Source organism: Citrus clementina, unplaced genomic scaffold (assembly GCF_000493195.1).
Source record: "Citrus clementina cultivar Clemenules unplaced genomic scaffold, Citrus_clementina_v1.0 scaffold_4, whole genome shotgun sequence".
In the NCBI taxonomy this organism is placed as follows: Eukaryota; Viridiplantae; Streptophyta; class Magnoliopsida; order Sapindales; family Rutaceae; genus Citrus; species Citrus x clementina.
Genome location: NW_006262274.1, coordinates 62156 through 73398, shown reverse-complemented (window position 1 = coordinate 73398; position 11243 = coordinate 62156). Strand labels below are relative to the sequence as shown.

At 41.4% G+C, this 11243-nt stretch overlaps 1 protein-coding gene across 1 annotated transcript; it reads right to left on the bottom strand.

Annotated features, from left to right (window-relative positions):
* Nucleotides 1–3535: 3535 nt before the first annotated feature.
* LOC112098888 lies at nucleotides 3536–5536 on the bottom strand. The gene is made up of 3 exons (XM_024185524.1): nucleotides 5049–5536; nucleotides 4690–4922; nucleotides 3536–4602 (listed from the first exon to the last, which is right to left on the bottom strand). Exons 1-3 carry the CDS (start codon nucleotides 5534–5536, stop codon nucleotides 3536–3538), a joined length of 1788 nt encoding a protein of 595 aa, XP_024041292.1.
* Nucleotides 5537–11243: the final 5707 nt, after the last annotated feature.

The following is an 11243-nucleotide window of genomic DNA, read 5'->3' as shown; positions in this document are numbered from 1 at the left end:
GAAAAAAATATTCTAGTTAAATTATGTTGATAGAAAATTAAGTTAAGAAAATAAACCTATTGCTAGCTACATCATAAAATGCATATACCAGTCAATTTTTACGAGTGCAAAGATGCTTGTGAAATGTGCACTTGCAAGGACCAATATAGAGTGTTGCAAAACACAATATTGTATGTCTGTAGGCCCATTTTAAATACACACACCTTTTTTTGAGGATGGATGTCTGTAGTAGAGAAAATACTCTTATCTAGTTACCTTATGATTACTTATTGATAACAACTATGTCGGACTGCTCCCATGCATGTAGAACCTCGTATTGGCTGCGGTACAAACAACCTTCCATAATAATATTGTAAGATAGAGTTGATCCATAATTTATTAATTAAGTATCGGTTTTCTTCAGATTAGTAATAAGCCTAGGAAAATAGTGACATAACCATGCATTGAATGTAATATATAAATAAAGATGAAATCATACATACATACATACATACATACATACATACATGAGAAAACTACACCAAATAATATTAAAGGAAAATAATTGTTATACTCATTGAGATCATCATCGCAAGAGCAAAATGTGGGAAAAACTTCTTATACTTGGCAAAATAAACGTCATTTGGCTGGTAAAGCAATCTAGTTTTCAATAAGCATGCATAGAGTACCTAACTAGAAAGGTATATGGTGATTGACAATCACATCTCGTGACTCAATCAACCATATACTGTGCACACATATAATTATAACATAATGATATATCATACTATTAAATATAAATGCTTCACATGATACATAATAGTAATAACGGAAATCTAATTACAAATTATGGCTCAATTAATCTTTTGTTGGGACTATTGTTGATTCCTAAGAATATGGATTTCTCTTAAACACAGTGTTCAATTAACTATTAGAACTAATATAAAAAAGTTATATGTATAAAATAAACTAAATCAAAATTGCTCAAATTTTTCCACTTTGGCTTATCATTTTTCTATTTTTTTAATTTTTTCTCTCGGCATACTCTTTTTACTTTTCTATTTCTCTTATCTTTTCTTCTTTCTTTCTCTTTTATTTCTTTTCTTTTTGTTTTCTTTTTCTCTTTTTTTCCTCTCTGTCTCTTTTCCTAAAACGATGCAAATTAATGATAGCTGCTTTCAATTTTTCATTTTAAATGCTCATCGAATTAGGCAAGCTGATGGCTAAAATAATGAAGCAGGCATGTGAAATAGATGAAGCAAGTAGGACTATAGTTTCAGTGAAGTTAGCAGTTGATATTGATGAAGCACGCAGCTAATATTGATGAAGCATGTAGCTTGGTGGCTCAAAATTAATAAACCATTTGTGGCTGTCAAGCACATGTCTTATAATTCCTTCCAACTAATAAAAATTGTGTTTGGGAGAGGTACTGTTTGGGATAAATATGTCGACGAGACCAGGAATGACGAGCAGATATCGGATGGCAGAGTTCTGCGAACCGGTGTGTTCCGTAAAAGCCTGGTGCGCGGAAGAACAGGAGCAGAAATATCCTGCTCGTCCACGATGTTGTCATCCGCGAGGCCAATTTCCTATAAGAGGGATACGGCTATTCCGGCTAGAGGTCGATAGGCGAGGAGACCCGGTCGACGGCAGTTGGCAAGACATGCTCTCCAGCCCGAGAATCTAGGCACGACAGCCACGCTTTCCCCTGAGCCGTGGCGTAACACGCAAGGTCTCACAGAACCACGACAGCCACGCTTTCCCCTGAACCGTGGCGTAACACGCAAGGTCTCGCAGAACCACGACAGCCACGCTTTCCCCTGAACCGTGGCGTAACACGCAAGATCTCACAGAACCACGACAGCCGCGCTTTCCCCTGAACCATGGCGTAACACGCAAGATCCCACGTTTGCCCATAACGCAGCAGTCAGAGCCCCAGACCGTCTCGAGAAAAGCAGAAAACGGGGATTCAGAGGAAGCCTATAAAAAGGTAGCCAACGAAGGTAAAAGGGTTGGCATTTTTGAGATAAAAGAAAAAAACCACGAAAAAGCCATAAGACCCGTGGCAAGCGTTCCCCGAACCTTGATATCTGACTTGAGCGTCGGAGGGTTTGCGCCAGGAGAACAACCGGCGTACTCTGACTTGTCTGTGTGTGCAGGGATATCTGGAGAAGAAGCATTACTAGGAGACCTCCTGGTCGTGGGGAAGTTGATCGAGCAGAGATCCTGGTCGTATAACGAGGAGAACCGGAATCTCGCATCAACATTTTGGCGCCGTCTGTGGGGATCCAGAGCAAAAAGCTTCTGTTGATAGCAAGAAGAGGGGTGAAGTAAGCGAAAAGCAATGGAGACAGGAGGAAGTAGTGCACAAGGGGGTGATATAAGGCTTAACGATTCCGTGACGCTGAGGGAAATAGTCAGCGAAGCACGGGAAAAAGTCATGTTCGACCGGATGGAACGGATGGAAAAGCAGATGGAGACCTTGACAACCATCCTGCATGAGCTGCGGAGCGAGCGAAGGGTAACCCAAGAGGGAAGGGTGAGAGGCGGTGGAGTGGCTCCAGGTCCCGATAGTGCGGGGAGAAGTCAAACCCCAGGGAGACTTGGTGGTGAGAGGGGTAACGTACCTCTACGGGGAGAATTTCATAGAGAAAGAGAGCGGTCCCCGGCAAGACAGACTTGTGACGCGGACGACGGGGTGGTGAATGCAGAGGAAACAGAGTTGAGGCAACACTTGCAAGATGTAGAGCAAGAGCGGGATCAAGTTGCAGCACGTGACCCTGGTCGTGCAGGGCAGCTGGAGGAGGAAGTGCGCAGACTAGCGCAGATAATTGACGACATGCAAGGGAGGAACAGAGCCCCCGGTTGGAGGATAATGCTGGACGGAGAATCGCCGCTCGCAGCGGAGATCATGAGGGCAGTTATTCCGAGAGATTTCCGCCTCCCCGACCTCAGATACTCGGGAAGAACTGATCCGCTGATGCACATAGAGCGCTTCAACGACATAACTGGGGTACAAGGACTATCTCAACCCCAAAGGTGCAGGGTGTTCCCACTATCCCTCGAGGGACGTGCACGAGAATGGTACAGGAAACTTCCTCGGGGCAGCATTAAAACCTTCGAGCAGATGTGCCAGGATCTGCTCGACCACGAGAAGGCGAGCAGACTCCAAAACATTCGAAGAAATTCCCAAGGCATGCAAAGGCTCGCCAAGTCTCAAAGCCTGTCTTATGGCGAGACCGAAGCCAAGCGTGCCAGGATCTGCTCGACCGCGCGAAGGCAAACCGAATCCCAGGCATTGAAAAATCTTCAAAGGCATGCGGCCCAAACCATGAGCCAAGCCGGAACCTGCTCGTCTAGGCGAAGACAAGCAGATTCTCAAACGAAAATTAATTCATAATTACAACACAAGAAAGTAATCAAAAAACATTTTTATTAATCTGTTAATGATTAACAGAGGGGATAATCTTCATGAACATTGTCCACTACAATAAAAGAAATATATCAAAAAGACGGCGGATCAGTGAGCCGAGCAGCATCGGTTGGCTGAACCTCCTCAGGTGCGGGGGGGGTATCGCCAGTTGCGTCCGGGGGGGGTGCTCGCCTCGCCAACTTCAGCAGGGACTGCACGAGGAGGAGAGTTTTCCTCCTCAATCACGATCGGCTCTACCCCCTCGGCATCTTCCTTGGCCGCCTCCTCATCCATATGCCGAGCGACACCAGCTGCAAGGTCATCCATCTTCAGGTCAGGATGTTGCTTCCCGAGGACGGCCATGATGCAACGATAGGAATGCCGAAGTCCCTGGTCGTACTGGTTGTCGGCCTCCCTCTCCAAGTTCTCGACCTGAGCTCGGTGGGAGTCACGGAGAGATTCGAGCTGAGCCTCATACATGGCCTTCTGCCTTTGCAGATCCTCCTTGACCTTGGTAAGCTCCTCCTCGAGGGTAATGGCTTTTGCTTGAGCAAGTGATTCTTGCTCTATCAGCTTCAGATTCTCGAGATTCAGCTCCGCTGCTTTCTTCTCGGCAACGTCAGCTCTGCTCGTCGCCGATTGAATATCCTCCTTCATTTTCCGGTCGTAGCGGCCAACCTTAGCCTTGTAATAGGTGGTCATGCAGCTGAGGTGGAAAGCGCTATGCTGCATGGCCCCCACCAGCTCACCCAAGGTGCGGCCGTCAAAGTCCTCCAGGTCCTTCTTGCTCACGGATTTAGTTAACTCATTGAGGTAAGGGACCAGATGTTCTGCTCGGCTGTCAGGTAAGCGAGATCGAGGCCCGACAGGAGGAGAAGAGGTAGCAGGATCTGTGGCTACTCCACTAGCTTCCCCGACTTTTACAGGAGCCGGAGGTAAAATCTTCAAGGGTGGGGCCTGCTGCACGATGTTGGCCCGCTTTGCGGTAGGGGCATCCTTACTCTCGTCCCTCTTCGTGGTTGGAGGTCGAGAACGTTTTCGGGTCAGAGCCCCAATCACAACGTCCTCCATCCTATGGCCAGGAAGTATCAAGCGAGACTCGAGCAAGTTGTATGTGGTTAACAGTTCCCGGCTCGAGCAGGAATTGACTAGCACAGCCTCAACCCGTTTGAGCTGGCCAGGTCGGAGTGGGAAATGAACGCCCCAAGAAACTACAACACAAACAGACACTTGGTTAGAAACAAGCCAATAAAACAAGAACAACTATGGATACAAGGCATCTGGAGCGAGCAGGCAACCTGGGACCGTGAAACGGGGTGGGACCCGATAATCCTTCCCGTCCATTTGTGCGACCTGACCCCAAAGACCCCCAGCAAAAAAGAACTTTCTCTTCCAATTCCCACCACCACCAGTAGGGAGGTCGGTTATAGGTTTCCTTGTCTTGGCGCTAGATTGGAAGTAGTACCAGCCTGCATCTTTGGGGCTGCTCTTTAGCTGGTACAGGTGCTTCACCTCATCAACCGTGGGCTCGCTTTGGCAACATCTGTCCCAAAATATGAACAGACCAGAGAGCACTCTCCACCCATTGGGATTCAGCTGACCAGGAGCTAGATTTAGTCCGTTAAGTATCCGGGCAAAGTAAGATTGCAAGGGACACCTCAGCCCGTACTTAAAGCTGTCCAGATACAGGGTAACATATCTCCTAGGAGGCCGGCTGGGAGCATCCTTCTTTCCTGGGACCTTGAGAGGTATCTCGCCAGGAATGCTATACCTCAGCCGGAGGTCCTCGAGCTCATCAAACGTGGTCGTGCACGTCATGTAATCAATAGCGTAATCCCGCGATAGGGCTCTACCTCCTATTGTACTCCTCCCCTCTGGTCGCGGCGCTCCTGATGGGGACGCCTCACCAGAATCATCTCCTCGACCCTCACTCAGAGTATCCTCGGAGCCAGAAGATCCATCCTCACCATTACTCCCGCTCGTAGAGGTCGTTTGGGGAGACATGCTCCTAGTACTAGTCCTGACACTAGACCTAATAGGCTCTAAGGGGATCTCGGGGTCAAAGGCGGGATCGGTGAGCAGACTAGGCAGGAAGTCCAACCCGTCGTCATCAACCTCAATGACTTTCTCTTTACCTTTCGACATTCCCTAAACTCTAACCACAACACCACCAACTACTACCCAAACGAAAGAAAAAAGAAGTTATCTACAAACTATCCGAGACTGAGGAGAGAGAAGTAATACCTGAAGTACTGCTTCAATCGGAGAAAGGCAAGGATGGGGACTTCGTGCCGGAACTTCTTTGCCGGAGAAACAGAGACGGAGACGGAGACGGAGTGAATGGTGAATATGCCGTTCGAGAGGATTTGGCTTTCCAAATGAGGACGGACTTTTGGGCTGCCAGTATATAACTGCGCCGAATCCCGAGGGCCTCATAACCGTCGGTTTGAAATTCAAATGGAGGGGGGGATTTCTGCCACGTCACCTCGTCCGCAATTAAATGCGACATGACTCTTGGCAGCCTTTTCCAATCCTACGCGAGCGAGTACTGTCAAGTTTCCACTGCTGGTCCACTACATTACCCAACACCAGAAACTGGGGGACCGGTGTTTGGGAGAGGTACTGTTTGGGATAAATATGTCGACGAGACCAGGAATGACGAGCAGATATCGGATGGCAGAGTTCTGCGAACCGGTGTGTTCCGTAAAAGCCTGGTGCGCGGAAGAACAGGAGCAGAAATATCCTGCTCGTCCACGATGTTGTCATCCGCGAGGCCAATTTCCTATAAGAGGGATACGGCTATTCCGGCTAGAGGTCGATAGGCGAGGAGACCCGGTCGACGGCAGTTGGCAAGACATGCTCTCCAGCCCGAGAATCTAGGCACGACAGCCACGCTTTCCCCTGAGCCGTGGCGTAACACGCAAGGTCTCACAGAACCACGACAGCCACGCTTTCCCCTGAACCGTGGCGTAACACGCAAGGTCTCGCAGAACCACGACAGCCACGCTTTCCCCTGAACCGTGGCGTAACACGCAAGATCTCACAGAACCACGACAGCCGCGCTTTCCCCTGAACCATGGCGTAACACGCAAGATCCCACGTTTGCCCATAACGCAGCAGTCAGAGCCCCAGACCGTCTCGAGAAAAGCAGAAAACGGGGATTCAGAGGAAGCCTATAAAAAGGTAGCCAACGAAGGTAAAAGGGTTGGCATTTTTGAGATAAAAGAAAAAAACCACGAAAAAGCCATAAGACCCGTGGCAAGCGTTCCCCGAACCTTGATATCTGACTTGAGCGTCGGAGGGTTTGCGCCAGGAGAACAACCGGCGTACTCTGACTTGTCTGTGTGTGCAGGGATATCTGGAGAAGAAGCATTACTAGGAGACCTCCTGGTCGTGGGGAAGTTGATCGAGCAGAGATCCTGGTCGTATAACGAGGAGAACCGGAATCTCGCATCAACAAATTTCATCCTCACAATTCATATATCTGGCGAAAGAAATACAAAGACTAAGATCACGCCTGATCCTCAATCTCCCAATTGGCCTCCTTTGCGGTGTGACTCTTCCACAACACCTTGACAATGAGATCACAAGGCACTGACCATAGAGAAACTCAGAAGCAGGGATGGAAAATTATGGGCTTAAGCCAAAGCTTTTTCAAGCCTAGGCCTAAGCTTATCTCATTGGTAATAGATCCAAATTTTTTGAAACTCTGTCTAAACTTGGTCGAGCTGGACTTAGGATTTCATTAGTTTCTGAAATAAAATTTTAATAAAATTGAAGGTTAAAAAAATCACTTAAGATGATTATCCAATACATAATAGACCAATAGTCTAATACAAAAAATACTAGCAACAAATGCTTATAAATTATAAATTATGCAAATTGTAAATTAATTTTTTAAATTTTTTTTAAATTATAAAGCTTGGGCCAAGCCTGGACTTCTTCCATAAGCTCTTTACCAGGCCCATTTATAGTGGGCTTTAGAATTTTTGACTCGTCCATGGTCTTGTGATGCAGGTCGGGTCGGCCTAGGCTTTTTCCCCACTCTACTTGGAAGTGATAATGGAGCATATTAAACGCACATGGTGCAATGATAAGGAGTGATCTCTCTGTTCTTACATGGTTTTATTTTTTATTTTTTTATTTTTCATCTTAATAATTTTTACTATAAGTCAAATATAGTTATATGGATTTATTTATGCCTATTTAGTAATAATTGAAACATATTTGAAACTTTGCATCAACCATTATATGCAGTGGCAGACCCAAACAATTCAAATAGGGGGTTTTATTTTATAAAATATTAATTTTATTTAGGGTGCTTAATTTTTTTATTGTTCACTTGAGAACATTTTAAGTCTTAAAAGCTCAAATTCTATTATTTTCTTTTAAATTTTAAGTAATAATAATAAATTATTTATCTTTCGTGTAATGATAGACATATAAATAAAGTTAATATTTATTTATTAGTTATTATTAATTTTATCCTAAATAATATGTCATTCATTAAGTAATTGATAATTCTTAAATGAATTATATAATCTTATCAATCAATTGATAAATGTCAAATTATTTGGGATAATTTTTTAGGGTCCGCATTTGTGAAAGAATTATTTTTCTAACTAATTTCTACAAAATATCTAAAAAAAATAAAATGATGTGATTATTAGAATTTGAGCCAAGTCTCCAAAACTACTAAACAAAAACAATACTCTTACCACTAAATTACAAATATTTTGTTATATAAAAAGTGTGCCAAAATCTTTTTATTAACCTCTTCTAGAAGAGACCTAGGTACATTTAAAAGAAAAAAAAAATTACCTAGAAAGGGGCCATGATCATTTGTAATTCTTTCCAATGAAGTCTCAAATATATTTGGCAGTTTTTGAAAACAATCATTTTAAAAAAAATGTCAAATATTCTATCATTTGTTGTAGTGTCACCATTTTTTGTAGCAAATCTATCTTAATATAACTCTGGATTACTAATTTTTTTGCTTCTCATTGCTTTGAATGAAACCTCATTTTTTCTAAGCCTAAACTTGGCCAAATGACCCTCTAAGTCTCTGTACTAGGGAAAAAGTGTAGGATTACCTACTACTATTTTTTTAAAACAAAATAAACGCTCTTATATTACACCCTAACTAATGTACCACTCTCTATTAAACCATCATCGATGTGGTCGATATTACAAAAACCATTAGACAATTGTTATATATATCATTATATGGTAGTTGTACATATTATTCACATATATAAATTTTACGAACACTTAAACTTTTGGATCTAAAGTGAGAGATGACAAAATCTAGATTCGAATGTAAGTGTATCCACATTCAAATTTGCAAGTAAAAAATATACATATTCAAATGTAGTTTATATCCATGAGGATTCTGAGTGGATGCTCTAGATATATGGATTTGCATATTGTTAGATAAAATTAAAAAATAATAAATTGATAATCTAATTTTTTTTTTCAATTTTATCATTTTTTTGATTAATCATTTTCCATATTTATTTACATTATGATGATCTTCATCTTCTTCTATGAACAACAACAGCAACAGTTCAATTACTACTACTACTCTGATTCTTTTAAACCTAATTTCATTTCACCATCGTCATGGATCTTCAAGAGAAAATTATCCTTCCTGTTTCCTCCATTTCTTCCCAAACCCAATATACAACCATAAATAATACACCCTTTTAATATTTTACTTCATTTTACTATATAACCAAATTGATCAAACTTTTGGAGCTAAACGGCCGAGAAATTGGCCCATGATTAGCAAGAAATGGGGTGACATGACTCAGGAGCAGCAACGGCGTGGGGAATGAGATGGGCGAGAAACAACAACAAAAGGAAGAAGAAGAAAATGGACGGCAGGTTGCTACCGAGCAACAGCACCAAAAGGAGGCTAGTGGTGGAGGAGACGCGGTTTTAGGGATTAGGGCATTGGATTTGGAGTGGCGGGATTTATTCTCAACACTTAGAATAATGAAATTGACCCTCTTCTTCACTTATTTTGTCTTCCCTTCATTTCTTTCCATTCATTTCCTCTTCTACCATTTCTTCCAACCAAACATGAGCTATGTATTGAGAAGTGAGCTTGATTAATTACTATTTAAAAATATAAAAAATTTTCGGTACTCTGTTGTATACAGTTTCAAAAAAAGAAAAAGAAATGAAAAACACTTTTTGTTCTAAATTAATTTTCTCCCCTTCTTTCCTTCTCCTCCTTTCTTCTCCTCATATTTCTTCAAACCGAACATGCCACTAGTCATGGCTGTAAAAGACATTTGATTTTAGAATGAAACATGATAAATTCTTGTATTACTTATTATTTTTTATTTTTATTTCTATTTCCTATTTATTTACTATATTGATTGCAACAAAATCTTTATTTCATAAGTTTTTTTTGAGTGGTTAGCAACTTCTATTTTTTTGTCCCGTGCTTCTTATTCGTTGCGGGTTGGAAAATAGAAAAATTGGGTGAATCAAAAACCCCAAGGAGGTTCATGGCCAAGGGTAAAGAGGTCCGAGTAAGGGTTATTTTGGAATGTACTAGTTGTGTTCAAAACGGTGTTAATAAGGAATCAAGGGGTATTTCCAGATATATTACTCAAAAGAATCGACACAATACACCCAGTCGATTGGAATTGAGAAAATTCTGTCCCTATTGTTACAAGCATACACTTCATGGGGAGATAAAAAAATAGATAGAGTCAAGCCGCGTGCTTTTGTGTCACCCTTCCAAGGGACATGAAAAACTAATCTAGATATATATCTAGATTATTTCATATATTTTAATAAAAACAAATAAATAAATCTAGACAAACCAAATCCTATAATTGATTCTATAAATCATTTTTTGATTTCATCGAAATGGTATTTTAGGGATAAGGAATAAACAAATTATGGATAAAACCAAGCGACTCTTTCTTAAATCCAAGCGATCTTTTCGTAGGCGTTTGCCCCCGATCCAATCGGGGGATCGAATTGATTATAGAAACATGACTTTAATTAGTCGATTTCTTAGTGAACAAGGAAAAATATTATCTAGACGGGTGAATAGATTGACCTTAAAAGAACAATGATTAATTACTATTGCTATAAAACAAGCTCGTATTTTATCTTCGTTACCTTTTCTTAATAATGAGAAACAATTTGAAAGAAGTGGGTTGACCGCTAGACCTCCCGGTCTTAGAACCAGAAAAAAATAGGCTTACTCTTCAATTAAATAAAAATTCCAATCCGAACTCAAACACAGATGGATGTTTTGTTCAAAAAATCTGTGAAGCAGCCGTGCCGTAAGAAAAAAAAAAAAAGAATTGGGAAAGAAGAATAAATCATGCCATATAAATCAAATTTTAAAAACCATACCCTACTTATAAAAAATTATATTGAAGGACAAAACTAGTAGAAGTTAATTATTTGTTTGACAACAAGGTAAGTTTTGATATATTTTGAAACATAAGAAAATAGAAAAGATTCTGTATTGATAACTTTTGAGAAAGCATGATTGTTGGTTAATAGAAAGAAATATATAGGTAATTAAATTTCAATATGTTGCTACAAATTACAAGCATGGCAGAAAAATATTAAAATTAAGAAAATGCTATTTATACACAATAAAGCACAAACCTTTACACATGACACGCAAACGATACCGTTCAAATAATTGAAAAAAACATTTCAATTGCCAAATGAAAAAGTCACCACTTACGTTTTAAATAATGAAAAAATGCACTTCAATTGCCAAATTAAAAATCAACTTATACAGATCATTGATTAGGTCCCGGCAACCAACGCCTTGGAGGAGACTCCCGTTACCTCACGGCCTATTTTGGGA

Excerpts from the sequence above, each read along its gene's own strand:
- LOC112098888 (XM_024185524.1), bottom strand. The coding sequence starts at position 5,536 with ATGTCGAAAGGTAAAGAGAAAGTCATTGAGGTTGATGACGACGGGTTG. Across the intron at positions 4,923-5,048 it reads AGCTTTAAGTACGGGCTGAG|CGAGCCCACGGTTGATGAGG; the intron begins GTGTCCCTTGCA and ends ATGTTGCCAAAG. Across the intron at positions 4,603-4,689 it reads ACCCCGTTTCACGGTCCCAG|TTTCTTGGGGCGTTCATTTC; the intron begins GTTGCCTGCTCG and ends TTTGTGTTGTAG.